This window comes from Anabrus simplex, chromosome 2 (assembly GCF_040414725.1).
Source record: "Anabrus simplex isolate iqAnaSimp1 chromosome 2, ASM4041472v1, whole genome shotgun sequence".
NCBI lineage: Eukaryota > Metazoa > Arthropoda > Insecta > Orthoptera > Tettigoniidae > Anabrus > Anabrus simplex.
In genome coordinates, this window is record NC_090266.1 from 605,091,926 (window position 1) to 605,108,722 (window position 16,797).

At 44.1% G+C, this 16,797-nt stretch overlaps 1 protein-coding gene across 2 annotated transcripts in view; it reads right to left on the reverse strand.

Annotated features, from left to right (window-relative positions):
- Window positions 1-5,916: 5,916 nt before the first annotated feature.
- LOC136862942 (amino acid transporter heavy chain SLC3A1) overlaps window positions 5,917-16,797 on the reverse strand; it is a 148,124-nt gene continuing 137,243 nt past the window's right edge. For both annotated transcript variants that reach the window (XM_067139233.2, XM_067139232.2), the window contains one exon: window positions 5,917-6,562. In XM_067139233.2, coding sequence (XP_066995334.2) covers window positions 6,475-6,562 — 88 coding nt within the window. In that variant the 3' untranslated portion in view covers window positions 5,917-6,474. The remainder of the gene's footprint in view (window positions 6,563-16,797) is intronic.

A 16,797-nucleotide genomic window follows, 5' to 3' on the forward strand; every position in this document is an offset into this window, starting at 1 on the left:
CGGAAAATTCACCTGCGGGGGGAGGGGGGTGAAAGGAAGTGAAAAAAATGTGAACTATTTTTATGGGGATACTTATATATCAAAACTGAAGGTAACAGACGTGAACATTGGTGTTTGGTATCTCCTTTAAACATAAAGAAACACGCCTTCTTTTAATTTTTCTTTGGGGCGGGGGTGTAAATATACTTAACGGCGGTGGTGTGTAAAAGGAGGTGAGACCAATTGATTTTACTTTTCATAACGTACTTATAAGGAGCCTCCGTTTCTCACTTGGCAGCGCGCCGGCCTCTCACAGCTGGGTTCCGTGGTTCAAATCCCGATCACTCCATGTGATATTCGTGCTAGCCAAATCGGAGGCGGGACAGGTTTTCTCCGGATACTCCGGTTTTCCCTGTCATCATTCATTCCAGCAACACTGTCCAATATTTAATTTCATTTGTCATTCATCGCTCATTGCCCCAGAGGAGTGCTTCGGCAGCCGGCACAATTCCTACTGTCGCCGCTAGATGGGGGCTTTATTCATTCCATTCCTGACTCTGTCGAATGGCTGGAAACAGGCTGTAGATTTTCGATGTACTTATTCGGATCATAAACCGATCATTTTTAATCTTTCCTGGGTTCGATTTCAACAGCCATCCTTTCCTTCGGAGAACATTCTTAGATTACAGTAGACTCTCCTGGCATATAAATAAAAATTTAAACACATTTGAGATTGACCGTCAAATTATTCACCTCTATAATAAGGTCAATAATGCACGGAAGTATGTCATTCCTATCGCCAGAAATCCCGCACACTTGCCTACGCGCGACAATGGTGCTGGTCACATTGTCAACAATGACAATGGTAGCAGATGTAATTTACCGCCAAGTAGTGGTCTTGCATCTTGCTGTGGGGTCCAGAACATCTAATGATAATAATAATAATAATGTTCTGGACCATCGTCAAATTGTGCGGACCGTGCTGGAAACGGGTCCTGGCCTGGTAATGACTACGAATAGTCAAGCCGCGGGTTCAGTACCGCCAAGGCACCCAAGACGACACCACGCCGGATCTCCTTCAGGATTTGATCCATACTAAAAATGCTTATAGGAAAAGATGGCAAAGATTTAGGGACCGAACTGACCGCGTGGAATACCTGGACCTACCTCACGAAGTACAAAATCGATTGCTGGAAAGAAAGATTGAAAAATGTGACGAACTTTGCCGTAATCTCTCAGAAAACGAGTCAGATCGCGAATTTCGGAGGATTATATATTAAACATTAAGCATTTAATTATAAATTTCAGTATAATACCGTAGCGAAGCACTGGTATCTTGCTAGTTTATATATATAAGAAAACATAAAGGTCCAATAATACTGCCCTGAGGAATTCCCCTCTTAATTATTACAGGGTCAGATGAAGCTTCACCTACTCTAATTCTCTGAGATCTACTTTCTAGAAATATAGCAACCTATTCAGTCACTCTTTTGTCTAGTACAATTGCACTCATTTTTGCCAGTAGTCTCCCATGATTCACCCTATCAAATGCTTTAGACAGGTCAATCACAATACAGTCCATTTGACCCCTGAATCCAAGATATCTGCTATATCTTGCTGGAATCCTATAAGTTGAGCTTTAGTGGAATAACCTTTCCTAAAACCGAACTGCCTTCTATCAAACCAGTTATTAATTTCACGAACATGTCTAATATAATCAGAAAGAATGCCTTCCCAAAGCTTACATGCAACACATGTCAAACTTACTGGCCTGTAATTTTCAGCTTTACGTCTCTCACCCTTTCCTTTGTACACGGGGCTACTATAGCAACTCGCCATTCATTTGGTATAGCTCTTTCAAGCAAACAATAATCAAATAAGTACTTCATTTATGGTACTATATCCCCACCCATTGTCTTTAGTATATCCCCAGAAATCTTATCAATTCCAGCCGCTTTTCTAGTTTTCAACTTTTGTATCTTATTGTAAATGTCATTGTTATCGTATGTAAATTTTAATACTTCTTTAGCATTAGTCTGCTCCTCTATCTGGACATTATCTTTGTAACCAACAATCTTTACATACTGCTGACTGAATACTTCTGCCTATTGAAGATCCTCACATACACACTCCCCTTGTTCATTAATTATTCCTGGAATGTTATTCTTGGAACCTGTTTCTGCCTTAAAATACCTATACATACCCTTCCACATATCACTAAAATTTGTATGACTGCCAACTGGCTTGCCATCATGTTATCCTTAGCTGCGTTCTTTGCTAGATTAAATTTCCTAGTAAGTTCCTTTAATTTCTCCTTACTTCCACAGCCATTTCTAACTCTATTTCTTTCCAGTCTGCACCTCCTTCTTAGTTTCTTAATTTCTCTATTATAAATAAGGTGGGTCTTTACCATTTCTTACCACCTTTAAAGGTACAAACCTGTTTTCACATTCCTCAACAATTGCTTTAAACCCATCCCAGAGTCTGATTACATTTTTATTTACCATTTTCCACTGATCATAGTTACTTTTTAAAAACTGCCTCATGAGTAAATTTGGTGGATGAGCTTGATAACCCGTCCTTCCAACCTAATCACCATCGAGCATGCGTAGGGTGGTTTGATACCACATTTACAGTAATGTCAACACTCATCACAAAATATAAAACAGCTAATAATGGCATCTGGCTTCCAGAGAAGCCTGATGGTCGGTAGATGCAGAGTGGGTCTCAACTTATAAGTGGTCACGGCTGGTCCATGTTCCAGCAGCTCTGCACTCTGACCAGCCAACCAAGCAGAGGATGGGTGGCCACGGCTCTACCGTGGCTCCATGCCTCTGCATTCGGGAGACGGACAGGGCTGGACATCAAGGCTGGCGCCAACCGTCGGCTGTCCTGAGAATGGTTTTCCGTGGTTTTCCATTCTCGTGCACTAAGGCGAACGCAGGGACAGTTCCTAGTATAGGCCACGGCCGCCAAACCCCTCATCTTCTTCGAGCATCTCCTTCACCGTAACAAATCTCCCGGCCTGAGAGACGGTGTCACCGTCTAAGGGTGGCCTTCCCTTTCAGGGGAGGAATGAAAACATTTTAGTAGTAGAGGCCTGATTCCTCGCCTCTGTAAGGGAGGGGTGTTACCGAAGATGAGTTCTAATTCTGACGACAGCATAAACACCAAGTCCCCAAGTCCTGCGAACTAACCAATGAAGGTTGAAATCCCTGACTCGACCGGGAATTGAGCCAAAGGCCAGCAAGCTGGCCCTGATAGCTTTACAGGCAGACATGAATCAGATGACGGCAGCTTTAAAAGAGGAATGAGCCCCCTTTTATGTCATTACCTTCTCACCAACATCGTGCAGATTATATAGAGACCAGCGGCTCGCCCCACCTTCATTCAGGAATAATGTGTAAGTTACGGCAATAATCCTCACACGATTTCCTCATAGACGACATTAGTGGTTTTTCAAGGCCCTTCCGACAGCCTATTTGTTAACTCGCACCTTTCCCCACATGCGATATGTAAACCATCCCTGCACTTTCACAAAAAAGGACGATGACTCCTATATTATTCGTAAAAATAATATACTGAAAAGAGCACTTTACCTTAAAATGAATGAGAAAAATAAACAATTTATTTTGATAAGGATTAGATGATTGATTTGGTAGTATAGTTTCTAATTTTAAGGTTGATTTTCCATTGCAAACTAATATATATAAACACTTTTTGAAAGCTTCCTTTTACAGATAAATGGGCTGTGTATCGTCGTGCACTTTTTTTGTAGAGCATATTGTGCTCAAAAATCCTTCCCACATGATTGGGGTTGTACAGTTGAACATTTAGGTAGCGTGAGCCAAGAAAGTGCTCCGATGCCCGTTTATTCTTTGACTTCCTTCACTGAGGTCACCTCTGCTCGGTTCCCATTTGTCACAAATTCATGTGACATCAAAATCCATTCAGTTGTTCTGGTGCTTAGCCTGCACCGGTATGAACTTCATTTTATAATTATGTTTGGAAGAAATAGTCATTAGGAGTGATTATAGATAGATAGATAGATAGATAGATAGATAGATAGATAGATAGAATCCAACTGATATTATTTTCGTACTGCCCAACAAAAATAGCATTACTGAAGCGTGACGACCTGATTGGAGTAGTATTACTGCACCCCAATAATAGAAATTTTATTAATCACAGAATCGAACACAGAATCAAAGTGAAATGTCTGTTAATCAAAGTTAGCAGGACTAAGCATATATAAATAATTAAATAATGATGACGGTTGTAAGTCTTGTTCGTATAACGTCTTCAAGCTGCCAATAAAAACAATTTGTGACCCGGACTTAGCAGCAGATGATCCGGACGACAATGGACATCTCTAGGGTGGGAACCCAAGGACTCCTGGCATCAACTTCAACTGAAGGCGCCGTGATGTTTGAGTAAAACCAAATGGTTCAGTTCAATTCTCCTGACAGGGTAGGATGTGAAACTTCCCTTGCATATAAATGTAGTGTATGTGGTTGTCTTCTTATTGTAGAACAGAGATGGAGTTTGATATTTTTGATTTATGAGCATGACCTATTCAATTTAAATTAATGCAATTTAATTAACATAACAAAGATTAATCAATTTAATGTTTAATAAGAGAATGGCACTGCCTGCTGTCATTTCTTGATGGATACAGTACTTTTGCATCCATCTCTTGGCACAGGCCAGAGTAAAGTGTAGCTTCCACCAAAGTCCCAGTCAACATCCATGGCTGTGACAATATGGAAGTTGCTGGGGTATGGGTAGTGCTGAGTAATGACATTCAAGCATGACTAGTGCATCTGACTGTTATGAAAGGTGCTGCTCATAGGGTCAGTTGTGCTGCAATAGTACTTTCTGACCCAGTGAGGAAAGCAATGGCAAACTACCTCACTCCTCATCTTGCCTAGTACGCCTCATTTTGGTGCTGCCATTGGTTTTTGAGGTTTCCTTATAACCGCATAACCTTTGGTGGTGCTATTTGAGGATCCAACCAGCCTCTGGGCTGATGACCTAACAGACAGACAAGAGAATGGCACTAAATAAATAATGATCACGAGTTCAGATACCAGGCGACGCTTCTGCATGCTTGCTTTTTAAAAACCCGCTTGATATTTCAATGGGATATTCTTATTTATTTCATATTCAAGTTGTATAGGTAAATTTATATGTAGGATTGCTATTTATGGTGATGGCATATTTTTGTGTGACAGATTTGTTTGAGATGGTCATCGAGTTTATATTATTCAGTGCAGTATTATGGGACCAATATCATATATTAATGTTATATGTTGCAGTTAATTTCTTTATTCTATGTACTCCAATGTAAAGATGCATATATGGTCGTAGAAAGGATCTCAATTCAAACCCAGGTCATGACTACGATGTGTGATAAATTTTCATAATTCATCACTAGTGATAATCCAGTGATAGTTTGGATTATTAATTAGAAATTAGAGATAATGATTATAAACACTACTGGTGCTCCAAACAAATTTGTTATATTTTTCTTGTCAAACCCACCATTATACAACCAACCATATGCATACAAGGTGTTATAATTTATAAATTGAAATCTAAAAATGAAAGTTGCAGAAGGGGCTATGATTAATACATTCATTCTATATTGGTTCCATGCTGTAGAGATATACATAAACAGCTTCATTACCTATGAAAATTAAATGTAAATAATATTAACTTCAGTTCAGTCTTTCTGATTCATTAAAAATAATTCCAGTCCAATATGTTATTTCACGACAGGAACAAATCTTTATTTTCTGTGCAATTTAGTACTTGATATAACCCCGGGCAGTACAGAGGAAATAGTCGTTAGAAGTGAACATAGATAGAATGATATATAGATAGCTAGATAGATAGATGGACAGATAGAGGGATAGATAGATAGATAGATAGATATACAGATAGATATTGACTTTATTGGTGGCTCTGGGCCCTTTCTTACAGTTAACCATTCCATGATTTGACTAAATGCAACAAAGTTAAACGATAAAATAACTGATAGAAATAGTAATCATATAATAAAATTATATTATATACCTTACTTGTGAGAACTGATCCTTTCCTTATCTCCATCAATTGCAGAGATGCATCTGTGCCTCAGCAGCTTCACTTCTGAAGTAAGTCATTTATTTTCATCTTTGAATGTGGCTTGTTACCGTCATCATTCATGTACTGTGGGCTATCTTGCAAGGTTCCTTTTGTATAGTTTCTCCTCCTCCTTCATGCAACTCCTCGGAGATGCTACAGTTACAAAACTGTTCCTTCCGTACAGTACATCAGTGTAAAATACAGCATTCAGTATTTATTCAATAAAAGGTAAGGAACGAAGTTTCATACCAAAATATATTTTAAAATAGACCAATTAGACATACTGTATTTCAAAATGTGTTCTAAATAGCTGTTCGTAAAATGTTCTCCCTTGTGCCACACTGCTTCAATGAGAACTACAGCACTTTAAGAGTCGATTGGGAAGTTTGGCACGAAAGTGAGAACTACTCCTCCCCGGCCTGGAAAGAATACTGCACGATTTGAAATCTTGCTCCTGTGAAGAAGAAGAAGAAAAGGTCAAATAACTACAGAAAATAATGATGTACATAATTCGAGGTTATTGATAGTACCACATTATGATTAGTTGACATGGCCCTACTAGAAGTTAGACAATAGTGAGAAAGAATATCGTAGAATAGCGTAGTCATTTCCAAATGTAAACGAGAAGGAAAGATGGAAAATGTTGTGTTGTGCTTCTTATCTGTAATTAGATCATTAAATATTAGATGGCAATGTGCGTCTACTAAAAAGTGTAGCCTGACATAGCTCAATGTTTATCTCAGATAGAGTTTCTAACACAGGAGAATTCTCAGCTGCGCTCTAGGGGGCTTTAAAGAATCACGTAATAGAGTCGCTCGAGTACTCAGAAAGGAACACCCTTGAAATACTAGCTGTTCCCGAGTGTAAGAATGAGAATGTACTCAAGGCCGAGAAGCAGTTGGGAAAGGCTTTTGACATGAAAGTGACACAGAGTATGGTGATTAGTGATGCAACAGCGGTTCTGGATTAAGGAGGGTGATTTGTACTTTGCTGAATGAGCATTTTTCATTAGTGCAGCGTCAGCAAAATCAGAGACGTCTGACGTCATCATGATGTCATAACCTAATCCTAATCTAACCGCCTTAACCTAACCTCAAAGGCTCCGTGGAGGAGCTCATTGTTCAGGTTAGTGGCCAGGTTTGATGGGAGAGGGCTCCCTTCCCCCAGACCGTCCTTCCATCCTCCAAAAGAAAATTTGGAGCGCCCCCTTGGTATACAAAATATTGCTGGTCTCCTTAGCTGTCCTCCTCAAGCTTGATGCCCAAGGGCGGTGAACAGCTGGAGAGACCAGCAGTAGGCCAGTTGCTCACCAGAAGACGAACTAGCAGGTTGTACTGACTGACAAATGTTTTCGTTCCCGACCCTGAAGGGGTGGGGTGGGCCACTTAGAGGATTACGCCCTCTCTCTAGCCAAGAGATGCGGGTGGGTTGGAGAGATGTGATTGAGGAAGGAGGGGGTAAAGGAAGTGAAAAAGGAGGAGATGGGAGGGGGTTTGGCTTCTTAGCTAAGGGGTTTGTAACTTTATCTTATTTCAGTATAATTTACAAAAAGTTTTTCTCTTGTTTTTCTTTCTTTCGTTTTGTTTGACATGTACATTGACATCTAAATACGTTCTACAATTTGATAGTACTTGGGATATTAACATAAATTAAAAAGTTTTATCTTTACTGTCAGGTATGAAGGTCTAAAACTTTAACACAGGTTGTAGTGAGCTCATGTCATTTTATAGGGTTGTACGAGGTAGAGAGAGGGGGATAATTGAAAGGCGAAAGGGAAATAGATGGGGCTGTTAATACAAGTTGGCGGTATGGAAAGGTGGTGGAGATATAATTCATTAGTTCGTTGACAGACGGCAGCACGTATGTATTAGTAATCCAAGACGGTGGTATAGTGTTCATTCGTTTGCTTGTTTCCAGATGGTGGAAAGTGTTCTGTTCCTAGAGAGTGGAGCATATGTAGGAAGAGTTAATTAGTTTATCGCTAGGGTGAGTGTACTTGAGTGTGTGTGGGGGGGGAGAGAGCTTACATAGAGGAAGTATAGGGGCAGCACTACTGAGGATGATAAACTTATGCTTTTGATAGCTGATAGATCGCGGTTGGTACCTCAAGATGTTTTGAAACAAAGGGCGCGTACCTTGAATGTTCATAGCTGTTAAGAGAGTGTGTCCAGATGAGCGCATGCATTTGATTTTGACAGACAAACACACAGAGCACGTGAGACTTGTCTATGCATGAGTTCCTCGATGAAATGACGAGAGACAAAGCAGAGAACTCTCGCTGTGATCACGTGGTCAGCAATCTTCACCTATAGTATGCTACCAGCGACTAGAGGCAGCATGTGTAGTAAGTTGACGGTAAGTTTTGAAACAAGGAGAGCATAATATGAATGTTGACATCTCAGAGAGTTCCTTACTTAGCTGATATAGCGCATTTTGAGCTAAAGATTGCGGTTTGAACATGTGTTTCGAGACATGGAGAGAGCTCAGTACAAATCACTTGGTACCTGTTATATCTTTTATGAGGGAGAGAGAAAAGGAGATTTCAAGGTTGTTTTTAAGATTTGAAATAAGTGTCAAGACTCCTATTAGCTTGGCAACCAGGTCTGCTTTTAACAGGGATTCAGCTCTAGAGTAATTCGAAGAGACACAGGTTCGGTTTTCCTTGATATCCAGAAAGCATTTGACAGAGTCTGGCACGAAGGCCTACTAGCGAAACTAATAGACCACAAATTCCACCCAGGCTATATAAGACTTATAAAATCTTATCTGGAGGGCCGAGTTCAAAGTAGACGTTCACAACACACTGTCAAGTACGCGTAGTATTGGAGCGGGCGTAGCCCAAGGGTCCCTTATCGGCCCAATCCTCTTCGTCCTGTATACAAACGACATGCCTACTACAGTACTCACTACCACACAGCTCTACGCCGATGGCACTGCTATCACAGTCACACGCCCTCAACTAGCGTGCACTCGGAAGAGGCTTCAAGTAGCGCTAAGAACTCTCGAGCCAAAGCTAACCAAATGGCGCATCAAGGTCAATGCTGACAAGTGCCAAGCCGTGCTGTTCACTAAGAAGAACGGACGCACAAGCAGACCAGTCAACATAAAACCGCTAAAGCTTTTCTATCAAGATATAGCATGACATGACAAAGCCAAATACCTAGGAGTAGTCCTAGACAGAAAGCTCACCATGCTACACCACATCAAAGATATCCAAAGAAAAGACTTAGCCAGCTATATCCTATACTGAACAAAAAGTCCAGTATAGGCACGGAAGTAGCCATAAACATGTATAAGGCCCTAATTAGACCAATAATCATGTACGCAGCCCCAGCGTGGGGGTTCACTGCAATGACGAATCTGGATAAGCTGGAATTAATACAAAATAAATGCATACGAGCAGCGGCCAGACTCTCTTACGACACACCAATACGCCAACTACGCAATATTGCGAAAGTCAGCTCAATAAGGCACCACATACGTAAACAGACACTAAAAATGTACAGAAAGTCATGGAGTAATAAGATCAACCCATTAGTAAGCGGGATCGGACACTATGACGTCGATCTTTACAAAAAGTATCCCACACCGAAGCAGATTCTGTTCAGCCACAGGGTTGGGTGGGCGAGGGGCCGATAGCCAACTCCCTCCCCTAAGCTGACATCTATATAACACATAAACCCATACACTGCAGACACCTATGTAAATATGTTTCAGCTCCTAGACCCAGGGACCAGGCGAGGAAGTTTAATGAGATGTACAACTTAAGAAGACGACGGCAACGCAGCCAGATGGCCAAGGACGTATCAATCCACCTCCGCCCCCGACAGAAACATGGGAGCGGAACACCAGCCTGCGCCCTACAAACAGCACTAATATCTATCTGTTTAATAAGTTATTTCACTCTTATTTAGGTAGAACGCTGGACATGAGAGCAGGCAAACAGCCGGCACTCCAATGAGAACCTGTATATATATATATTGTGTCGATTGCCACGCCGGGGGAGCGGGCTACGGGGGCCCCCCGTAAAAATACTGAGTAATTCGTCGGTGGATGCAGAGTGGGTTTCGTCCCTTAAGAGGCCACGGCTTGTCCTTGGTCCAACAGCTCTGTACTCTGACTGGCCAACTGAGCAGAGGAAAGTTGGCCACGGCTCTACCGTGGCTCTACGCCTCTGCATTCAGGAGACGGGCCTGGGGCACAGTGCTGGACTTCACGCCTGGTCCCACCCGTCGAATGTCCTGAGAATGGTTTTCCGTGTGGTTTTCCATTCTCCTGCACTAAGGCGAATGCCGGGCAGTTAGTAGTATAGGCCACGGCCGCCTACCCCCTCACCTTCTCCGCACATCTCCTTCACCATAACAAATCTCCAGGCCTGAGAGACGGCGTCACCGTCTAAGAGGCCCGCCTCACCCTTCAGGGGAGCAATGAAAACGTTTAGTAGTAGTAATTGAGTAATTCGGTCGGTAGATGCAGAGTAGGTTTCGGCCCTTGGGTTTCGTCCCTTAAGAGGCCACGGCTTGTCCGTGGTCCAACAGCTCTGTACTCTGACCGGCCAACCGAGCAGAGGAAAGGTGGCCACGGCTGTACCGTGGCTCTGCGCCTCTGCATTCGGCAGACGGGTCTGGGGCACAGTGCCGTACTACACGCCTGGCCCAACCTGTCGGCTGTCCTGAGAATGGTTTTCCGTGGTTTTCCATTCTCCTGCACTAATGCGAATGCTGGGACAGTTCGTAGTTTAGGCCACGGCCGCCCACACCCTCACCTTCTCCGCACATCTCCTTCACCGTAACAAATCTCCCGGCCTGAGAGACGGCTTCACCGTCTAAGAGGTCCGCCTCCCCCTTCAGGGGAGGAATGAAAACGTTTAGTAGTAGTAGTAGTTGAGTAATTCGGTGAGAACGAGCTTGGCAGTCTCAGCGAGAGGACGCATGTGCTTCCCGCTGACTCATCTCTTCTCGCCAGGGGAATTGTACCTTCCCAGCACTAGTCAGGCAACTGTACTTGTTGGTACATCTCCGAAGACCATCGTCTACTGCGTGTACTTTTACGTACGCAGCACGAGCTTGTCAGGAAGCACTTTTTAGTGCCACTTCTCTAACTGGCTTTTATTTCAGGAGGACAAGGATGAAGCAGCTAACCATTCCAGCGAGACCGGTCGACTACGATTGCAGGGCAGCCACAGAGGAACTCCAAGCGAGGCTGAGCTCGGTGCCCGGCCCCAGACATTAGACTCCCTTCACTGATGGTGTACAACCGGTGGGGGAAGAACATCTACCGGGAGACGATTCTCATAATCGATCTCCTAACAGCGATTGCGGAGTTCATCGGAGTGGAGCCGATTATCGAGCTAATCGGCGAGGTGATCCCTGGCTGGGGAGTCGTCATCCGCCCTAGTGAGGCAAACCGCCTCCGAGTCTACCAGAGTCTGACGTCCCAACACTTTCAGGTAGTCCGGCTACCAGGATTCAGGGAGCAGCCGGACGACACAGGCAGCCAGGAGGCAGCCACCCAGACGCAGCCGAGGACTGAGGACGACGGCGGCGCTCCCAAGCTCCGCGACGGTGCGACCCAAGTTGGATCGCTGTACTTCACGAAGTACACGCAGACCAACAAGGCCGCCAACCAGGAACGTCGACCACCTGCCAGGACGAAGTGGACGCAGACCCAGGCCTACCGGGAAGGGCCTGTTACCCGGGCGCAATCCAGGAAAGCGCCGCTGACGGCGGACGGCAGCACAGCAGTGGAAGAGGACGCCCCCTGGCGTTCGGAGGCTGCTATCCAGGCTCAGCGTGTCTGTGGAGCTGCAGAAATCGACGTGCGACCCATAGGACAGGGAACGCAGTCGGGTGTCAGCACCAAACGATGCCACCGCCGCCAGCCAGAAGGAGTGAGAAGACGGCGATGCAGCGGGGCCACCCGCTACCCTGTGATCACCAGGCCGGGAGGAGGACCATCAGGACGAGGCCTCTTTCCTGGCTGAGAAGAGACCCCCGGGAAGAAGACGCCGCCCCCGGACCAGGAGAAGGAAGACGACGCAAGCCCACAAGGAGCGGACCGCCCAGCCACAACCCAGGACTGCCCCCGGGATAGCAGTAGACCGAGGAACCCATCAGGAGTGGATCTCAGCGGGTAGCGGCAATCAGGTGAGATCCAAACGTCCCCCTCAACAGCTCTTGCAGTGTTTCCGCTGTTTGAGGTGGGGCCACCAGCAGGAGAGGTGTGGGCTCTTCGTGAGGTGCAACCGTTGTGGGGGTGATCACCACTACACGGCCTGGGCAGCACTTAAAGAGGCGCCGGTGTGCGCCAACTGCGCGGGGGGTCACCCGGCCTCCCATCGCAGTTGCCCTGTTTACTGGACCATTGCGCGGGCCCGGCGTCATGACCCACCCCCATCCAGGAGGCCCCCGCCCAGGCGGGCTTGGCCTCATTATCCGGGATCGGAGACTGGGTACGAGGGACCCCAAGGAGGCGGCGCTGTGCGGCGGGCCCTAGTGCTACTTGACGCATGGCTTTACAATACAACCGGCAAGGCCAGCGCTAGTCACGGCAGTGCCCAGACGGGCTGATCCCCTGACAACTGGATTGGCGAGACTACGGTTCATGGCTGGTGCATGATACCTCTTCTGAACTAAAACAACCACCTGGACCTATTCAGAAACCACATACTTGCATGTGCTATCAAAATTTGTCAGGTTTTACATGTAGGCTCTTTCTCTTTTTTGCCTATGTGATTTTCCCTGACCCTTAATACCACACCTTAACACCACCTTACCAACACAAACCTTGCCTGGTAACGCGTCTGACGTGCAAGCAGGCAGGTACTCCTATAGTACCTTTTCCACTCTTCCCTGCTATCTCTTTTCTACTTTGAAATTAATAGCATGTCGGAGGCAATGTAGATTGAGTCGATTGCCACGCGGAGGAGCGGGATTCCCCCCCCCTCCCCCACGAAGTAAAAATTGAGTAATTCGGCATGCCGGGACAGTTCCTAGCGTAGGCCACGGCCGCCAACCCCCTTACCTTCTCCGAAAATCTCCTTCACCGAACAAGGCTCCCGGCCTGAGAGACGGCGTCACCGTCTAAGAGGTCCGCCTCCCCCTTCAGGGAAGGAATGAAAACATTTTAGTAGTAGTAGTTGAGTAATTCGGCTGTACATATAGATAGGGATGGGCTGCGAACGGAGTCGCGAAGAGTCGAGACTGCTACCTCTGGAACCAACAGTCGCGACTCCAGCGTCGACTCCACTGATGCACTAACGCCATCTAACAACTATTGTCGTAACTGCTTGGAATTATAGTTCCAGGTTCCCCCTTGGTAACTGGTGATACGATGAATGCAAGATGATTATTAGCCAGCAAACATTAAATATTGTTTCGGAACATTATTATCGTTAGTGTTAATGTTGTAGGTCTATTTTAGCGACGATGCTGATGACGATAATAGTAGTGGTAATAATAATAATCTGACAGTATACTTTTACAAGATCGCCAATATTGATTTCAATCATTTACCGAGCTCGATAGGTGCAGTCGCTTAAGTGCGGCCAGTATCCAGTATTCGGGAGATAGTAGGTTCGAACCCTACTGTCGGCAGCCTGAAAATGGTTTTCCGTGGTTTCCCATTTTCACACCAGGCAAATGCTGGGGCTGTACCTTAATTAAGGCCACGGCCGTTTCCTTCCCACTCCTAGCCCTTTCCTGTCCCATCGTCGCCGTAAGACCTATCTGTGTCGGTGCGACGTAAAACAACTAGCAAAAAAAAAAAAATTCAATCAGTCCGGCCCCGCGGTGTAGGGGGCAACGCACTGCGTTCGATTCCCGTACGGGTCAGGGTTTTTTAATTGTAAGTTATTAATATCCCTGGCCTGGGGACTGGATGTTCGTTTTTATTCCCACTGTGTTATTTATTAATTATTGGTGAGTGGTTCAATCTTTGATATATTTTATTGCTTCTTTTTTGAGGTTGCATTTTAACTGGAGATTTCAGTAATTTAAGCCCTTGTTTTGGATGTGATATTTTATCTTACGAACTTATTTTGTTAAGTTTTTGAATTTGCACATTGATGATAACGGCGAGAGAGTCAACACTCTACACTTCCGTAATTCTATTTACACGTAGATTCCTATCATACGGTGAAAGTCGTGGCAAAAGATCTACAGAGTCGACGCCACGAACAAATATCTTTTACTTTTTTAAAACTTCAATGACGTAAAACAGAAAGAAAAAAGCGTGTGCTTAGAGTATGATTTTACAACAAATATTTTACCAATCATTGTGCGTCATAATAGCCGCTTCCGCAGTCTAGGGAGACCCCGGGATCGATTCCGGCCAGGTCAGGGATTTTTACCTATATCTCAGGTTTCGTGATGACGGTGAGGTAGGGACCGGGTCTAGAAAGCCAAGAATAACGGTCGAGAGGATTTGTCGTGCTGAACACACGTCACCTCGTAATCCACTGGCCTTCGAGCTGGGCAGAGGTCACTTGGTAAGCCAAGGCCTATCAGGGTTGTCTCGGAAAGGGGCTTTTGTATATAATAATAATAATAATAATAATAATAATAATAATAATAATAATAATAATAATAATAATAATATATTCTGACAGAATAATCTTCAACAGTCGCCAACGTGAAACTGAAGTACATAATACAAACAACTTCCATTTACTAATGGAATATTACAACAAATGTTTCACCAATTGATGTTTATAATATTAATATTTTATTATGACAGAATCGTAAGTAATCGCCAATATGAAATTCAATTATATAATAACAAAACACCAGCGAGTGTATTACGTATGACAACAATTTCTTATCAGTTATTTATAATAATAATAATAATAATAATAATAATAATAATAATAATAATAATAATAATAATAATAATAATAATGTAACAATACTTAACGTGGTCCTTGATGGCCCCAGCGAATTATAATGAAAACCTACAACCTGTTTTCCAGTCAGTGACCGGGTCAGGAATGGAATGAATGAAGCCCCCATTTTGCGGTGAGGGTAGAAATTGTGGCGGCGGCCGAGGCCTGTTGCACTGCTCTGGGGCAATGATGAATGACTGACAGATGTAATGAAACGATATTGGAGAGTGTTGCTAGAATGAAATATGACAGAGAAACTCGGAGTACCCGGAGAAAAACCTATCCCACCTCCACTTTGTCCAGTACAAATCTCACATGGAGTGACCGGGATTTGAACCACGGAATCCAGCGGTGAGAGGCCGACGCGCTGCAGCCTGAGCCACGGAGGCTTTTAGTGGTTTAATCTATGTTCGAATTATGTTATTGAATTTACCCGTATTATATTTGTTTTCATCGTTCATGTGCAATTCATAATGATTTACCATCGATATCTGTTTATCAATTTCCTGAGTACGACAAATAAAGACGTGAAATTAAATGCCTGTGATCTGCTGTGTGGATTACTTTCTGACTTGACACGCTTAATTTTATTTCATCTACACCATTACGCTCGTCGTCTTCGTTAACGATACCATATTTTAATTTATAATACTCTTAAAAATCCCAATGGCTAAATGAGCAGCAACATGTATGATATTTCACGTTATTTTCCGCGCCTCGACATGCTAGCGGCCCCGCAATGAGAGTCAAGTTAGCTTGGAGTCGCGAGGCTTCATGCAAAGCGACCGTGTAGCCCCGCAATGTGCATCAGGTTTACTTGGAGTCGTGAGTCTTCATGCGAACCGAGTCCGGTGTTCGGAGTCGATGGAGTCGACGCTCTCGATTCCAGGCTTCAGTCGCGCCCATCCCTACCTATAGATGTCGTTGGCGCTGTGGAAGAGCTATTACGTTAGAAGTAGTGATGGGCTGCAAGTGGATTCACGATGAATCGAGTCTGGGACCGTAAAACTAGAAATGGGCTAAACTGTTATTTTTCAGTAACATGTTCCAACATTCCAGTTCCACTGAGATAACATGTTCCAGTAACATGTTATAAAAATAACGTGTTCCGAAATTAACAAAGCACAATGTTACTGAACGAAGTTTCTGCTAGAAGGCGCCAGATATATTCACGGGTGAGTCAAATTGCGCAGTCTATCGAAAGAGCGGGATTTCTTGAGAATCATTCATGTGCAGTCTATCGCCATGCGCCTCTGACCACACAGCCACATGTAGCGTAGTGTAGCACGCCGAAAGCTGTATACATTGGGTGTGGAAATGACCGGAAACGCCTCCACTGATAGCCGCGACGTGACGGTTTGGATTAATTACTACCGATAAAAGTGTAGCTCTCAGATTTAGATTGGGATTTTTTAAATGAGTGATTTTTGGCTTAAAACAGCCTTTGATCACAAATATACGAAGTGAATTTATTCACGGTGTCGTTCACTGAGAGATATGTCTTTATATAGACTAACCTGTGTTGGATCTTCCATCCATTATATATCTGAGGGGAGATCTTTCAAAACGTTACGACATTATAGAATAACGATACACTACAGGAATTCCAGTGCTGTGGCTGTTGCTGGACTTGCGATGGAACAGTGTTCCACAGAATAATACAACGAAACGTATTAAGAAGCGCGCTTCTGTTGTTGCTTCGGCAGAGTACTCGTTGTGATAGAACAGTGTTCCACAGAGCTGAGGTAGTTACCTCGACAGAACACTCGTTGTGATGGAACAGTGTTCCACAGAGCTGAGGCTGTTAC